Genomic DNA, 12447 nt, shown 5'->3' on the forward strand with positions numbered 1-12447 from the left:
TGTAGTTCATTTAAGTTTGTAAATGGTTCTTTTTTATTTATATATATATCTGTATAAAAACATTTATACGTGTTATTATCTTCTTTTTATGGGTCAGATTTGTGGCTCCAGATTAATTTTATTTGGGTGAGGAGGTGAACAAAAATGGCTCTTTTCACCCTAAAGGTTACAGACCCCTGGTGTAAGTGAATGTACCTTTGACTGCTGCTTGGAAACATGGCGCTGTTTTGTGTAAGAGTTGTTATAAAATTTGGTTTGTTCTTCTGTTTCTAGTTTCTGAGCTGTTGTGTGTTTTGTGTAAATGTAGGCAGAGGCGGAGGGGGAGGTGCTGGCACTATTCTGTGGCAGGGAGGAGACAGACACAGAGGCGGTGCCCGCTCAGCAGGTCATCTCCTCACCCAGAAACTCACTGAGCGTCATCTTCTCCTCCGACTTCTCCAACGAGCAGAGACACGCCGGGTTCGTGGCCCACTACAGCGCAGAGGGTGATGATTAATGTCACACACACACAGTCTGTGTGACTGATTCAAATACACCTGTTTGTACAGGATTCACAATCACACATACACACACAACTGTGATGTTTCCATGTGCTCACCTGTTCAGGTGCTTTCACCACTTCCTGTTTCTTTCACTCTCAGATGTGGACGAGTGCAGCGACCGCAGCGACGAAGATCTGCTCTGTGATCACTACTGTCACAACTACATTGGGGGATACTATTGCTCCTGTCGCTATGGTTACCTGTTGCACACCGACAACCACACCTGCAGAGGTGAGTCCAAACAACTACATTACCAATGAGCCTCAGTTGCTGCTGCTGCTGCTGTAACGGAACTCAGTGCAATTACTACAATCACTGCAGGACTAGCAGTCGTCCCTATGCTTTCAGCAGTTTACACTATTACAATCAGTCAGTTAGTCAGTTAGTTAGCAGGTTGTCAGTGATATTTCCATCAGACACTGTTGTTTGACCTGTTCACTGTGTGTCAGAGCTTATCCAACATAATGAGCTTAAACATGTGAACTGTTTAACAGCAGAATAGAATTCCAGCAGCTGATACAGTGTTTTGTGTGTGTCTGTTCAGTGTCTGGAATCTAACCCCTGTCTGACTGATAACAGCTACTGATTGGTGGTGAAAGTTTACATTTGTGGACGTATACACACACGCAGGCCCACACACACACACACAATTGGTGTGAATAGGTGAATGGCAAAAACTAAAAGCAGCTTTGAGTGGTCATTACACCTGACAGCAAAAAAGACAGACCAAAACAGGAATTTCACTCTGGAAAATCCTCTCTCTCTCTGTCTCTCTTTCTCTCTTTGTCTCTCTGTCTCTCTCTCTCTGTCTCTGTCTCTGTGTTCAGTGGAGTGTAGTGACAGTGTGTTCAGGGAACGCTCAGGTGTTCTCAGCAGTGTCGATTTCCCCGCTCCATATCCAAAGAGCTCGGACTGCTCATATGGTATTGAGGTGGAGCCCGGCTTCAAGCTCCGCCTCCAGTTTGACCCCAGCTTCGACATAGAGGACCACCCGGACGCCAGGTGTCCCTATGACTACATCAAGGTGGCAGAAAAAACACACGCACACACACGCACACAAACACACAATCTGCACTCCTTACCAACCATCGGTGTGTTTGTGTCAGATCACAGGGGGCAGCACTGAGTTTGGTCCGTTCTGCGGAGATAAATCACCAGGAGTCATTGAAACGGAGAGTAATGTCATCACTGTCGTCTTCCACAGCGACAACTCGGGAGAAAACCTGGGCTGGAGGATGACGTATACAGTCATAGGTTATACTCCTATATATACTGTTTTATAGCCAGTGGGGTTATATATAATGTTATATATAATGTCTTAAATGCTCTGTTTGTTGCATTATTTTGTCCTAACAGGAAGTCAGTGTCCTGTACCTGAGATCCCGTCCAATGCCCTGATAAATCCCATCCAATCAGATTACTCCTTCAAAGACTACATTGTGTTCACGTGTAAGCCTGGATACAAACTACTGAAGGTAAGATGATGTTCACTACCTGACCTCCAGGTGTTGTCTTCTCTGTTCGAGCACTCAGGTGACCACTGCAGATTAACAGAAGGCACAGAACACACATAAATAAAAAAAATCAATCAAATCATATTAAATCAATGGGTTTGAAAAGTGAAGCTCAGTATTAACTCACTTGATTATAATGTCAGCAGTGGACCTAATGGTCTCTATTACTAGTTTCAGGTCTTCTCCAATACAACATGATGTCAATTTTGTAAAAGATGTTCCCATTTAGAGGACATATAGACGAGTGGACATGGCACATAACAGGGGACATAGAGAGCTGGCATCAATCTCCAAAATCTGTCACAAGACTAGCAGCACATACTGTGTGAAATCATAATGTTTGAGACAAGAATGTCCTCTGGTTTATTTGACACACGTCCAATAATGGACACGTTAGAGACAGTGTCTCTTTCTTTCAGGATGCACAGTACCTAGACCATTTCCAGGTGGACTGTGGTTCTGATGGCTCCTGGAGCAGCCGTCCTCCTCAGTGTCACAGTAAGTGTCCACCAGTGTCCTCTGAATGATGGGTTCACACACACAGTTGGGATCGGTGGTCAGTCCGTCCATCCTGCAACCACTGAAACTGTCTCTGTTTTTGTCTCTGTAGAAACAGGGAGGACGAGGAGGGGAAGACATGTGTCCGCTCTAGATTAGAGACAGGTCCCTGCTGCGGCCACACTCTGTTCGAGACGTCTCACAAACTATTTGTCATAAAAAAAAAAAAGTTTAAATGCTCTCAGCACATGTCAGCTTTTATCGAGTGTAGTCCATAAAGATTTTCTTAGATGCAGATGGTTTGTACATAAAGCTCATAACTGCTACAATAATAATGTAAAACAATCAATCAACCTAAATAAGAGTTGACAACCATTCCGCTAATTCATAATTCATTTCTTTCTTTCTCACACTGCTAACATTAAAGGAGAACTATGCAGGATTTTTATCCTGATTTAACAGCTTCAGCTTCATTGTGATGGTTAAATGTATTGTTGTGGGGAGTTTGGGGAGCGTCTGTTAGCTGAAAACCAACCTGCTAACTAACTGACTAACTTACAGTGTTACTGCAAAGAGCCACATCATACACACGGGCACACATGAACATCCCCCCATCTCATCTGCTCTCTCTGTCTCTCTCTCTCCCTCACACACACAAAAAAAATTATGAAAAAAACGGGTTGGCCAGGCCTGTTTTAGATGTTTATCATGGCAGAGCCAGTGAAAAAGAAGCAGAGAAAACTGTTGTCAGAGGAAGCGAGGAAGAGGAAACAACTGTCTGACCAAGAGAGGGGCAACACATGAATAAACAACGGACCGGCTTTTTTAGAATGGCGAGAATTTAAAAACACAGAAGCATGCTGAGTTTTTACCACAGTGAGAATGAAGTAGACTATGAAACTGTAGGGAGAGCACTGTAGAGAAGGAAGATGACCAGACTTGCTTAAACTATCCGTTGCTAACCTTTTGACCTTCTCAGTGTCATTCAACGTGTCACTACAATAACCCAGTAGCTGCGTCCCTAATTACACCGTCTTTTTTTATGATAGGAAGATTTAACCTGGATAAATGGAGGGCATTATTTTTTTTTTAATTATTATTATCGTTGTTATTTAGTTGCTACAGCGTCTATACATGGATTTACAAACATGAATGTGTTTCATGTGCCGAGATGAAGAGTACAAACACCTCATCTTCATCATAGTCCTGAAAGCTCTTTGTCTCTGGTGACGGTTTCTCTGTGTCGCAGCGGTGGATTGTGGGAGTCCAAAGGTGGTCGACATGGCTGACGTGGTGTTTGGTAACCATGACAACAGCACCCTGTTTGGATCAAATTTCACTTACATCTGCAGAGAGGGCACGTTTGACCCTAGCAACCGCAACAGTAAGAACATGAGTACTTGTCATTAATGATAGAGGTAAATGATATCACACATCAGTTTATGACATGTGTCGTAATCATTTGTTTTTGTCGTTAAACCTGTGTGCTTGAATTTAGCCTTTGTAAAAAGTATGGAGAAAAGACAAAAACATTTGTGTGCATCTGTGTCATAGCTTCTTACACCTGTGGACAGAATGGAGAATGGACCAATTCAGAAGCCGGAATAAAACTGCCAAATTGTCTTCTAGGTACCTGTCTGTCTCCTCTGTGTCTCTATCTTTTGTCCTCCATGTTGGACATAATCGTGACAAATAATTCAAAATGACCCGTGGACACAGACTGTCCTCTGCATGTGTCCCTCCAGCCTGTGGACATCCGTCACGCACTCTCCCGGCTCAGGTGAAGCGTATCGTGGGTGGGCGGAGTGCAGAGCCAGGCCTCTTCCCCTGGCACGTACTGCTCAGTGTGGAGGACCAATCCCGGGTTCCAGAAGACCGCTGGTTCGGATCTGGGGTGCTGCTGTCTGAGTCTTGGGTCCTCACCGCTGCCCATGTCCTCAGGTCCCAGAGGAGGGATGCCAGTGTTGTCCCCGTGGCACCTGAGCATGTGAAGGTCAGAGAAGGAAAAATTTTGGAAATTATAAACGTGTGATGGTGATGATGACTCTCTTCGTCCTTTAGGTCTACTTCGGTCTCCACGACACCCGAGACAAACATCAGGCCGTGAGTCGCTCAGTGGACGAGGTCATCCTTCATCCAGACTTCCAACCCAACAACTACAACAACGACATCGCCCTCCTGAGGCTCAGCGAGAGGGTGGAGTTTAACAACGTCACCCGCCCCGTGTGTCTGCCGTCCCCTGACAACAAGGTGAGTCATACTGTCTACAGCACACGAGGGACTGACATGTTAACAGAATCTTGACATTTTGTGAACATTTTAAGAAAATCGGAATGTTTTTAGAAGGGTTCAAAACGGATGATGTTTTGGAAAATCTACATAATTAAAGACGTATCTGGGTGTTTTTAAATGTTAAGGTCAAATTGGGATGAAAAGTGAACCCAGACATATTTGGAATGTGTAAATAAAAGAAGAATTTGACATTTTAGAAGAGAGGATGTTTTGAAAATTTGAATCAAACTTTTACTCCTCCTCATTGTAGCCTGACCACTCCTCACCCCCTCCTAACTCCCTGGGAGTTGTTGCTGGTTGGGGAATCTCCAACCTCAATGCCTCCTCATCCTCGCTGACCTCTAACCCCACTCTGATGGCTGACCCTGGAGTGACCTCTGACCTCCTGCAGTATGTGAAACTGCCGGTGGTTTCCCAGGACGAGTGTCGTGCCAGCTACGCCTCGCGCTCCATCACCTACAACATCACAGACAACATGTTCTGCGCTGGGTTCTTTGAGGGGGGGCGAGACACCTGCCTGGGTGACAGCGGGGGGGCGTTTGTCATGGAGAACCAGGTCATCCGGAGGTGGGTGGTGTTTGGGCTTGTGTCCTGGGGCGGCCCAGAGGAGTGTGGGAGTCAGCGAGTGTATGGCGTCTACACTCGAGTGGCTAAATATGTGGAGTGGATACAGGAACATGTTTAGACTGCCCCCTGGTGGTGAGACAGATATGAGGACACATACATGTCCTCACCTAATTTCTCTCTGACATTCTGCTTTTTGTAAACGGCCTTAACTAAACTAGTGTGAACTAGAAGATCAGGAGAAATGAGGATGTAATAAGAGATACAATGACATGTGACTAGGTATGATTAGATGCCGACGATCATCTTGTCTCCTAACAATAAATACAGCGGATGACTGTGGCAGCCTGCAGGGGGCGTAAACATCAAAACATTGCATAAAAACTTTTTTTGTACGTACGTTTTCTTTATTATCTATTAATCAACACTCCACTGTATTTTTAAAAGACTTGTATTGTCTCGTGTTACATTTATGGGCTGTTGGGTTTATTTTACACTCCTTTATTCATCAAAATAAACACGTTTGCAAAACAGAGTTATTCATTGAAATGATCATATCACATGTCAAATATTTTCATTTCACATGTCGATCACAAGGTCACATGCACAGCGAAAGACCTGGGGGGGGAAACTGTTCAGTAGACGGTGGGCAGTATGAGTTTAAGATTATAACACAATATTGCACCATGATATCGCAATAAAGTTTTTCCTGATGATATTTCACAGAATTTTAGAGTTTGTTTGGACATGTCACATCCACATGTCAAATATTTTCATTTCACATGTCGATCACAAGGTCACATGCACAGCGAAAGACCTGGGGGGGGAAACTGTTCAGTAGACGGTGGGCAGTATGAATTTAAGATTATAACACAATATTGCACCATGATATTGCAATAAAGTTTTTCCTGATGATATTTCACAGAATTTTAGAGTTTGTTTGAAATTGGAATGTGGTGTGCTTTACAATAAAAACATATTTATGATGCAAAATAAATCTAATATCAAGCGAAGACAGAAAAATAAAACAGAATCTAAAATTAGGTAAATAACAAAATGTGCAAAACAAGCTCAACAAAAAAAAGGAAGAGTAGGTCCATGTTTTAATCATAACATGATATTGCATGGTGGGCTGCATGTAATTGATTGGGGGCCCACATATGGCCCACGGGCCATGAGTTTGACATCTCTGGTGAACAGTATTTGAAATTATACATGATAAAAATCGGCATACTGCCTCCCTGGTCCAACACCAGCTACTGCATTCAAATTTTACCATTGGCTGTTTGATCTACTCTTGCTTCACTGGAACACACTTTGTTACCCTCTTATCCAATCAGCGCAAAGCTTGTTGTCCCAGACTCCTCCCCCTTTTATAAACACTGGAGGTGTCACTTCATTGCCTTCTCTCTCTCCACCAGTGTGAGTTGAGAGGGTTGTGACACTGAGCAACTGGGGTCAAAGTCACTACCAGACCACGCCCCTGCATCACTCAGCTCGCTTTTTGGCATTTTTAAAAAGTCAGGCATTGGGCGGAGTTTGCCTGATTTGGAAACTCCTAACATGGAAATGGGTGGATGACAAAATGTACATAGACCTAAATTAAAAAACTAATGAAGTAGTATTAGCCCCAGAGCCACCACTAGAGGGGGCTATCCAGTCAATCATTAATCATTTAATCCAGCATGTTTACATCTCATATTTATTCAGGTTTGTTCATTAACATGCTCTGTCCCTGTCAAATAAACCAGTAACAAAAAACATAAATGTATTTACAGTCATTTGAAATAACACAACAGTCAATGATTATAGTATAGTTTTTGGTTGGATAAGCTACATACAAACGTGATTTAATGTTTAATGATTAACGAGACATCAGTTTGCTTCGGGCCTCATCAGTTTTCAGTGTCAGTCTCCCTCTTTCAGCTCCTGGTTCCGTTTAGATCCACTCTCTCCATGGTGTCTCTTATCCAACTCAGGTAGTTTCCCAGGCGGGTATAAACTCCGTACTTCCCCTGAGCAGCACATCTTTCTCCCCAGCTGATTATGCCGGTCAAAAACCAGGTTCCTCTGTAGTTCACCACAAAGGGTCCTCCACTGTCACCACTGCATGCGTCCATGCTCTTGTCGAGGTAACCGGCACAGAACATGTTGTCTGTGATCACCTGCAGAAGACACACAGCACACGCCAGGTTTGGTCACACACATCATAAAAAACATGACAAGAAAACGTAACTGTATAGTAAAACAACAAAAGCTTTGTGAAAACATTTTTGAAAATGTCATGTTGTAAAAAGTTAAACATTTTATTTAGTTCCTCATAACTGAGCAGTGATTTGAGAACATGTGCTCGAGTTCTTCACAGTGTGTGAGCTGATCACCTGATCAGTGGAGGCAGTGCACGCTTTGTAACTGACCACCGGGAGCGTCACCTTCCTTAGGAAGCGTGACGACCTGCCCAAGTACCGAGTGAGACCCCAACCTGATGCCACGCCCCAGGTGCCTTCCTGAGAACACACACACACACACACACACACAGAGGTTTACACAGCTATTCCTCTGAGGACACTGCATTGAATTTGGTTCATTTTGACAACCTGAGCAGCGACCTACCCCCAACACAACACAAATATGTCAATGTGTACATATATACGCTATAATGACTTTTCAGTAAAATTTCTTAATCATTTTACTGCAACACATTCAGAAAATACAGGAAACACATATGCAGTTTCAAAACAAAACCTTTTTGCAGAAGAAAACAGCTTTTACAGGTCATCAAAGTGTCAATTATTTAGTGTGACCTACCCTTGCACTTGAACGAAAGCATAATATATAAATCAATTAATCTGTCGATTGTTTTCATTTGCTCCGTAAAATATCATAAAATGTTGGAAAGAAACCAGAAAATATTCACATTTAAGAAGCAGAAAATGAAAACACGTTGATCAAAAACACGATTAATTGTTTGAGCCCTAAGCATGACCCTGCCTCTCTTAAACCTGGAGTGGAACCCTAATTACTGTTATTAGTAAAAACCTGTGTCTGTGTTTGTCATTGCTTGTTAATATAGAGAAGACCGACTTTCAGTCACATCATTCCAATATTTTACCCTCAGCAAGTACTTGGACAGGTGGTTGTCGGGGAGACAGGCCGGGACAGCAGTGGGACCTCTGCGGACAGGCTGAGCAAGGAGCACGAGAGCAATATCACTGTCGAAGGTGAAGGAGTGAAAATGAGGATGAACGAAGACTTTCTGAATCTTTATCACTTGCTCGTCTTCATCAGGACGCCGCTTATCATAGTCTCCTATAGAGATGGAGACACAGAGAGATGGAGGACAAACGGGTCGTGGAATATTTCATTCAGTGGAAGCAACACAGCGAATCTCGGCATCTGTGAAATTGTGGAATAACGTGCATTAAGTGTGAAAATAACACACTCACTGCACAAGATATGTCATATAAATAACACAATAATAAATGCATAACCCTAACCCTAACATAAAGCTAATTCTAACCCTAAAATCAGGTCTTAATCCATAAAAAGTCCTTTGAAGTTGGGAAGACCTGGTAAAATGTCCTTATTTTCAGTTTTTTTTGTCCTCACAATCACATATATACAAATACATACACACATACACACCTATGGTAACGTAGTCTGTAGACTCTTCGAAGCAGTGAGCAGCTGAGATGACCCAACGATCAGTGACCAGAGTTCCTCCACAGAAACCATAACCGTCAGACCTGTGAAACAGAACCTGACACAAATACACACTATTCACCAAAGAGTTGAAAGAATAAAAAAAAGTAATGTTTTTAGCTCACAAGGACACAGCAGCTGCAGGTCTACTGCTGCTTTAATTGGTGATTTTGTGTCAGTGTGAGGTAAATCTGAAAAAAGGATTTCAAAACACACAGGTCACAAAATGTATATAAATTACTGATTTTCTCCATTCATTTTGCTGCGATAAAGCGGTAAAGGTAAAGGTATAAAGGTAAAGGTAAGAATTTTCTGAAATCTGTTGTTAAAGAGATGTCAGCTCTAACGATGTGCCAAAACTTTAGAATAACACACACTTCAAAAAAACCTGAACTATCCCTTTAAACCCATCGTTAAGTCTCCTCACCTGCCAGGGACTCCCCCCTGGTGTTTCCAGATCTCCACCCACAATCCGCAGATCAACGCCACCTCCTTGCTCCACCCCCGTCTCAGCTGTGCTGTTTCCAGTTGTGTTCACTGTTGTCCTCTTGTCCTCTTTCTCTGTGAGGTTCAGATGAACATCCCAGTCCTCTGTGCTGTTGTCCTCTGTCCTCATGGTAGCATTGTCCCGAAGAGAGCGTCCACGGTACCATGTCTGTATCCGTTGACGACCACACGGGAAAGACACTGGAGGGGGACAACAGACAAAGACAGTTCTGAACAGGTTCTTTTTGTCAGTAGATACAGTGTAACTGTGGTACTGTGAGGGCTGCAGAGGTCCACTAGAATCAGGGATGCTCCAAGCCTTTATAAGGCCCTAAGCAGAATTTGATTTTAAGGCCCTGTCACACTACCTCAAAGTAGCAGGTGTGTGACTATGATTGATACAAATGTAACATTAGAAATTGCAGCAATTACAGTCGTGTTATTGACACAAAACCAGTCACTCTTGTGCTTTTTAACCTCAGAGGGCAGTAAAATCACATAGGTGGCCTCGTATTACTTTTCACTTTTGTATTCAGTAAGTGAAACAAAATAAATTGAGCTCAACACTATTTAGATATCTAAATATATCTAAAGATACCTGGATTTCTTTAATATGTTAAAATGTCTTGACATGGTGGTGGTCCATGCAGACGGACATAAACACACCTCCATTTTAGTTTGTTTTAGTCCAAAGTTAAGTATATGCGAGAAGGTGCACTGGTGCCCACAACAACTCAACAAAATGTCACTTTTGGAATGAAATGTGAGATCAAGTATGCGCAAGTTGTAAATGTGAAATAGTTTTCCACGGACGTAGAAAAGCCCTGATTCTCACCAGCTTCGGAACAACTCTGTCCATCAGAATCCAGTTTAAATCCGTCGGCACAGCCACACTGCACTCCACCGCCCCCTGGCAGGTCGGTGCAATACTGCAAACACTCTCCATTTTTATAGCGACACTCCAACACCTCTGCAATACGATCACAGATCACACATCAAGGCACAGGTTTTCCGCTTTATTGATTGCCCAAGATTCTGGTTTTGGTGTTTACCCAAGTTGCAAGTCTTGCCGTGGTACTGCGGAGGACAGAGACACAGGTAGTCCTCTCGCTCCAGAGTGCAGATGCCACCATTCAGACACGGGTTGGTCCGACAGGGGTTCAGCTCTATGACATAAAGAAGCAACACTTGAAAGCAGCATGACTCAATCATATGTGGTTTTACATTTATTTCAGATTGAATATTCACTTGATGAAATACTGTTGGAAAAAAAGGCTGTTGATGCAGTTTCTTACTAAAGTGCAGTTTATGAATCACTGCTCTACACGGATGATACTCTATTTTATTATGTCATTATTGTTTTTTTTGTTATCGTTATTAAATATAAAAGTTGATATTTTGAGGACACAAAATCATAACCAAAGTGGGAATAACCGCTGCAGCTGAGCACTTAGGGACTGCAGTTCCTCTAATAGCCTCTAGATGCAGGTTTGAGAACCATAAACAAGCAGCAGAAGGTGTAAACGATGAGGATAAGGGTGTACTTACGTGTGTATCTGTACCAAAACTCGAGCTGTGGACAAAAACAGTGACAATGAAACACATACCGTGACCTCACACAGACACACATGCTTTATTTTTCTCTCGTTACCATGGTCTCTTTGGTCTGGAAGATCTCTAGCGCCTCTTCCTGGGAGCACATCTCCTCATAACATTCCCGCTCCAGGTTTCCAGGTAAGATCTCCTCGAAGAGGGCGTTAGCACGGCGCCTCCTAGTGGAAGAGCGAAGGATCTGACCCGCTGAGGGAGGATCCAGGAACACTGAGGAGCAGGAGGAGCAGAACTCTGTCAACCTGTGTCTCACCTGTCTGTTCATTACCAGGTCTGTCTCACCTATACTGTCAGTCTGCCTCACCTGCGCAGTGGATGATGTCATAGCAGAGCAGCAGACTGCAGACAGTCACGGTCAGAGGTGACATCATCGTTTTTGTCTCTGTGGATAAAAGAGAAGAAAGTCGAAGACATTTACAAACCAAAAATGTGAGACAGAAAACACTGCACAGCAATCTGTTCATATTGTTTTTGAACGTCCACCTGTCCTACATTCCCCTTCCTGTTTGCACCTGTTTGTCTCCCACCGTGTCTTCTTGTTGTCCTTTGGTATCTCCTAATATCCCCTGTTGTGTCCCGCTACCCCCTGCTGTCCTCTTTAGTCTCTTGACGTCTCCTTGCGGTCTTGTTATCTTGTGTTGTCTCTTGGCATCTCCTAATGTCCCCTGATGTCCTCTTTTGTCTCCCAAATATCCCCAGAGAGAACATACAGTGACTGCTTTATTGTAAAATGGATGACTGGGACGAAGTTGGTCTATCGATCGTTTGACAAATATTGACAGAGACGTCACAGCTCAGAGGACGACATGAGATGACTGTGCTGACATAACAGGAAATGATCAACTGCTGTAGAGGACATCACGCAACGTCTATTACCATTATGACATCCAGAGAAATGTGTAAAAAGACTGGGGGTATTGATTTTTTCTGTGACACTGTGACACGTCATCCTGTATGGAACCTTACAGGACATTTTTTCCTTAGAATGTAGTGAGTGGATCCATCACCTGTGGAAATATTCTTTGGATCTATCTTTGGAAGAATTTCCCATGAAATTAGAACTTTTATTTCACTGGTTCAAACTCTAGGACTTTGCACAAAAATCAAAAAAGTGTCAGGGGTAATGTGTGATAAAAGAGTATCAGCCAGAATGAAAGGAAAGATATACAACACAGTGGTGAGACCAGCGATGCTCTATGGTCTAGAGACAGTGGCACTGAGGAAAAGACAGGAAGCAG

At 43.1% G+C, this 12447-nt stretch overlaps 2 protein-coding genes across 2 annotated transcripts; one reads left to right on the top strand and one right to left on the bottom strand.

Annotated features, from left to right (window-relative positions):
• Positions 1-216: 216 nt before the first annotated feature.
• Positions 217-5963, top strand: LOC122760752 (mannan-binding lectin serine protease 1-like). Its single transcript, XM_044015919.1, has 12 exons — positions 217-231; positions 308-485; positions 642-773; positions 1370-1566; positions 1649-1796; positions 1899-2017; positions 2476-2554; positions 3804-3938; positions 4109-4183; positions 4300-4547; positions 4616-4804; positions 5097-5963. Exons 1-12 carry the CDS (start codon positions 217-219, stop codon positions 5529-5531), a joined length of 1950 nt encoding a protein of 649 aa, XP_043871854.1. The 3' UTR covers positions 5532-5963.
• Positions 5964-7168: 1205 nt separating this feature from the next.
• LOC122760751 (coagulation factor IX-like) lies at positions 7169-12095 on the bottom strand. Its single transcript, XM_044015918.1, has 11 exons — positions 11722-12095; positions 11514-11591; positions 11250-11419; positions 11147-11171; positions 10651-10764; positions 10434-10568; positions 9540-9799; positions 9056-9170; positions 8523-8719; positions 7792-7917; positions 7169-7575 (listed from the first exon to the last, which is right to left on the bottom strand). Exons 2-11 carry the CDS (start codon positions 11578-11580, stop codon positions 7333-7335), a joined length of 1452 nt encoding a protein of 483 aa, XP_043871853.1. The 5' UTR covers positions 11581-11591; positions 11722-12095; the 3' UTR covers positions 7169-7332.
• Between the last annotated feature and the right edge of the window lie 352 nt (positions 12096-12447).

The sequence above is a fragment of the Solea senegalensis genome, unplaced genomic scaffold (assembly GCF_019176455.1).
Source record: "Solea senegalensis isolate Sse05_10M unplaced genomic scaffold, IFAPA_SoseM_1 scf7180000014033, whole genome shotgun sequence".
Taxonomy (NCBI): Eukaryota; Metazoa; Chordata; class Actinopteri; order Pleuronectiformes; family Soleidae; genus Solea; species Solea senegalensis.

Coding starts and splice junctions, on each gene's coding strand:
- LOC122760752 (XM_044015919.1), top strand. Junction 774..1,369: donor CGACAACCACACCTGCAGAG/GTGAGTCCAAAC, acceptor CTCTGTGTTCAG/TGGAGTGTAGTGACAGTGTG. Junction 4,184..4,299: donor ACTGCCAAATTGTCTTCTAG/GTACCTGTCTGT, acceptor GTGTCCCTCCAG/CCTGTGGACATCCGTCACGC.
- LOC122760751 (XM_044015918.1), bottom strand. CDS start 11,580: ATGATGTCACCTCTGACCGTGACTGTCTGCAGTCTGCTGCTCTGCTAT. Junction 10,765..11,146: donor GTTTTGGTACAGATACACAC/GTAAGTACACCC, acceptor TTTATGTCATAG/AGCTGAACCCCTGTCGGACC. Junction 7,918..8,522: donor TGTCCAAGTACTTGCTGAGG/GTAAAATATTGG, acceptor GTGTGTTCTCAG/GAAGGCACCTGGGGCGTGGC.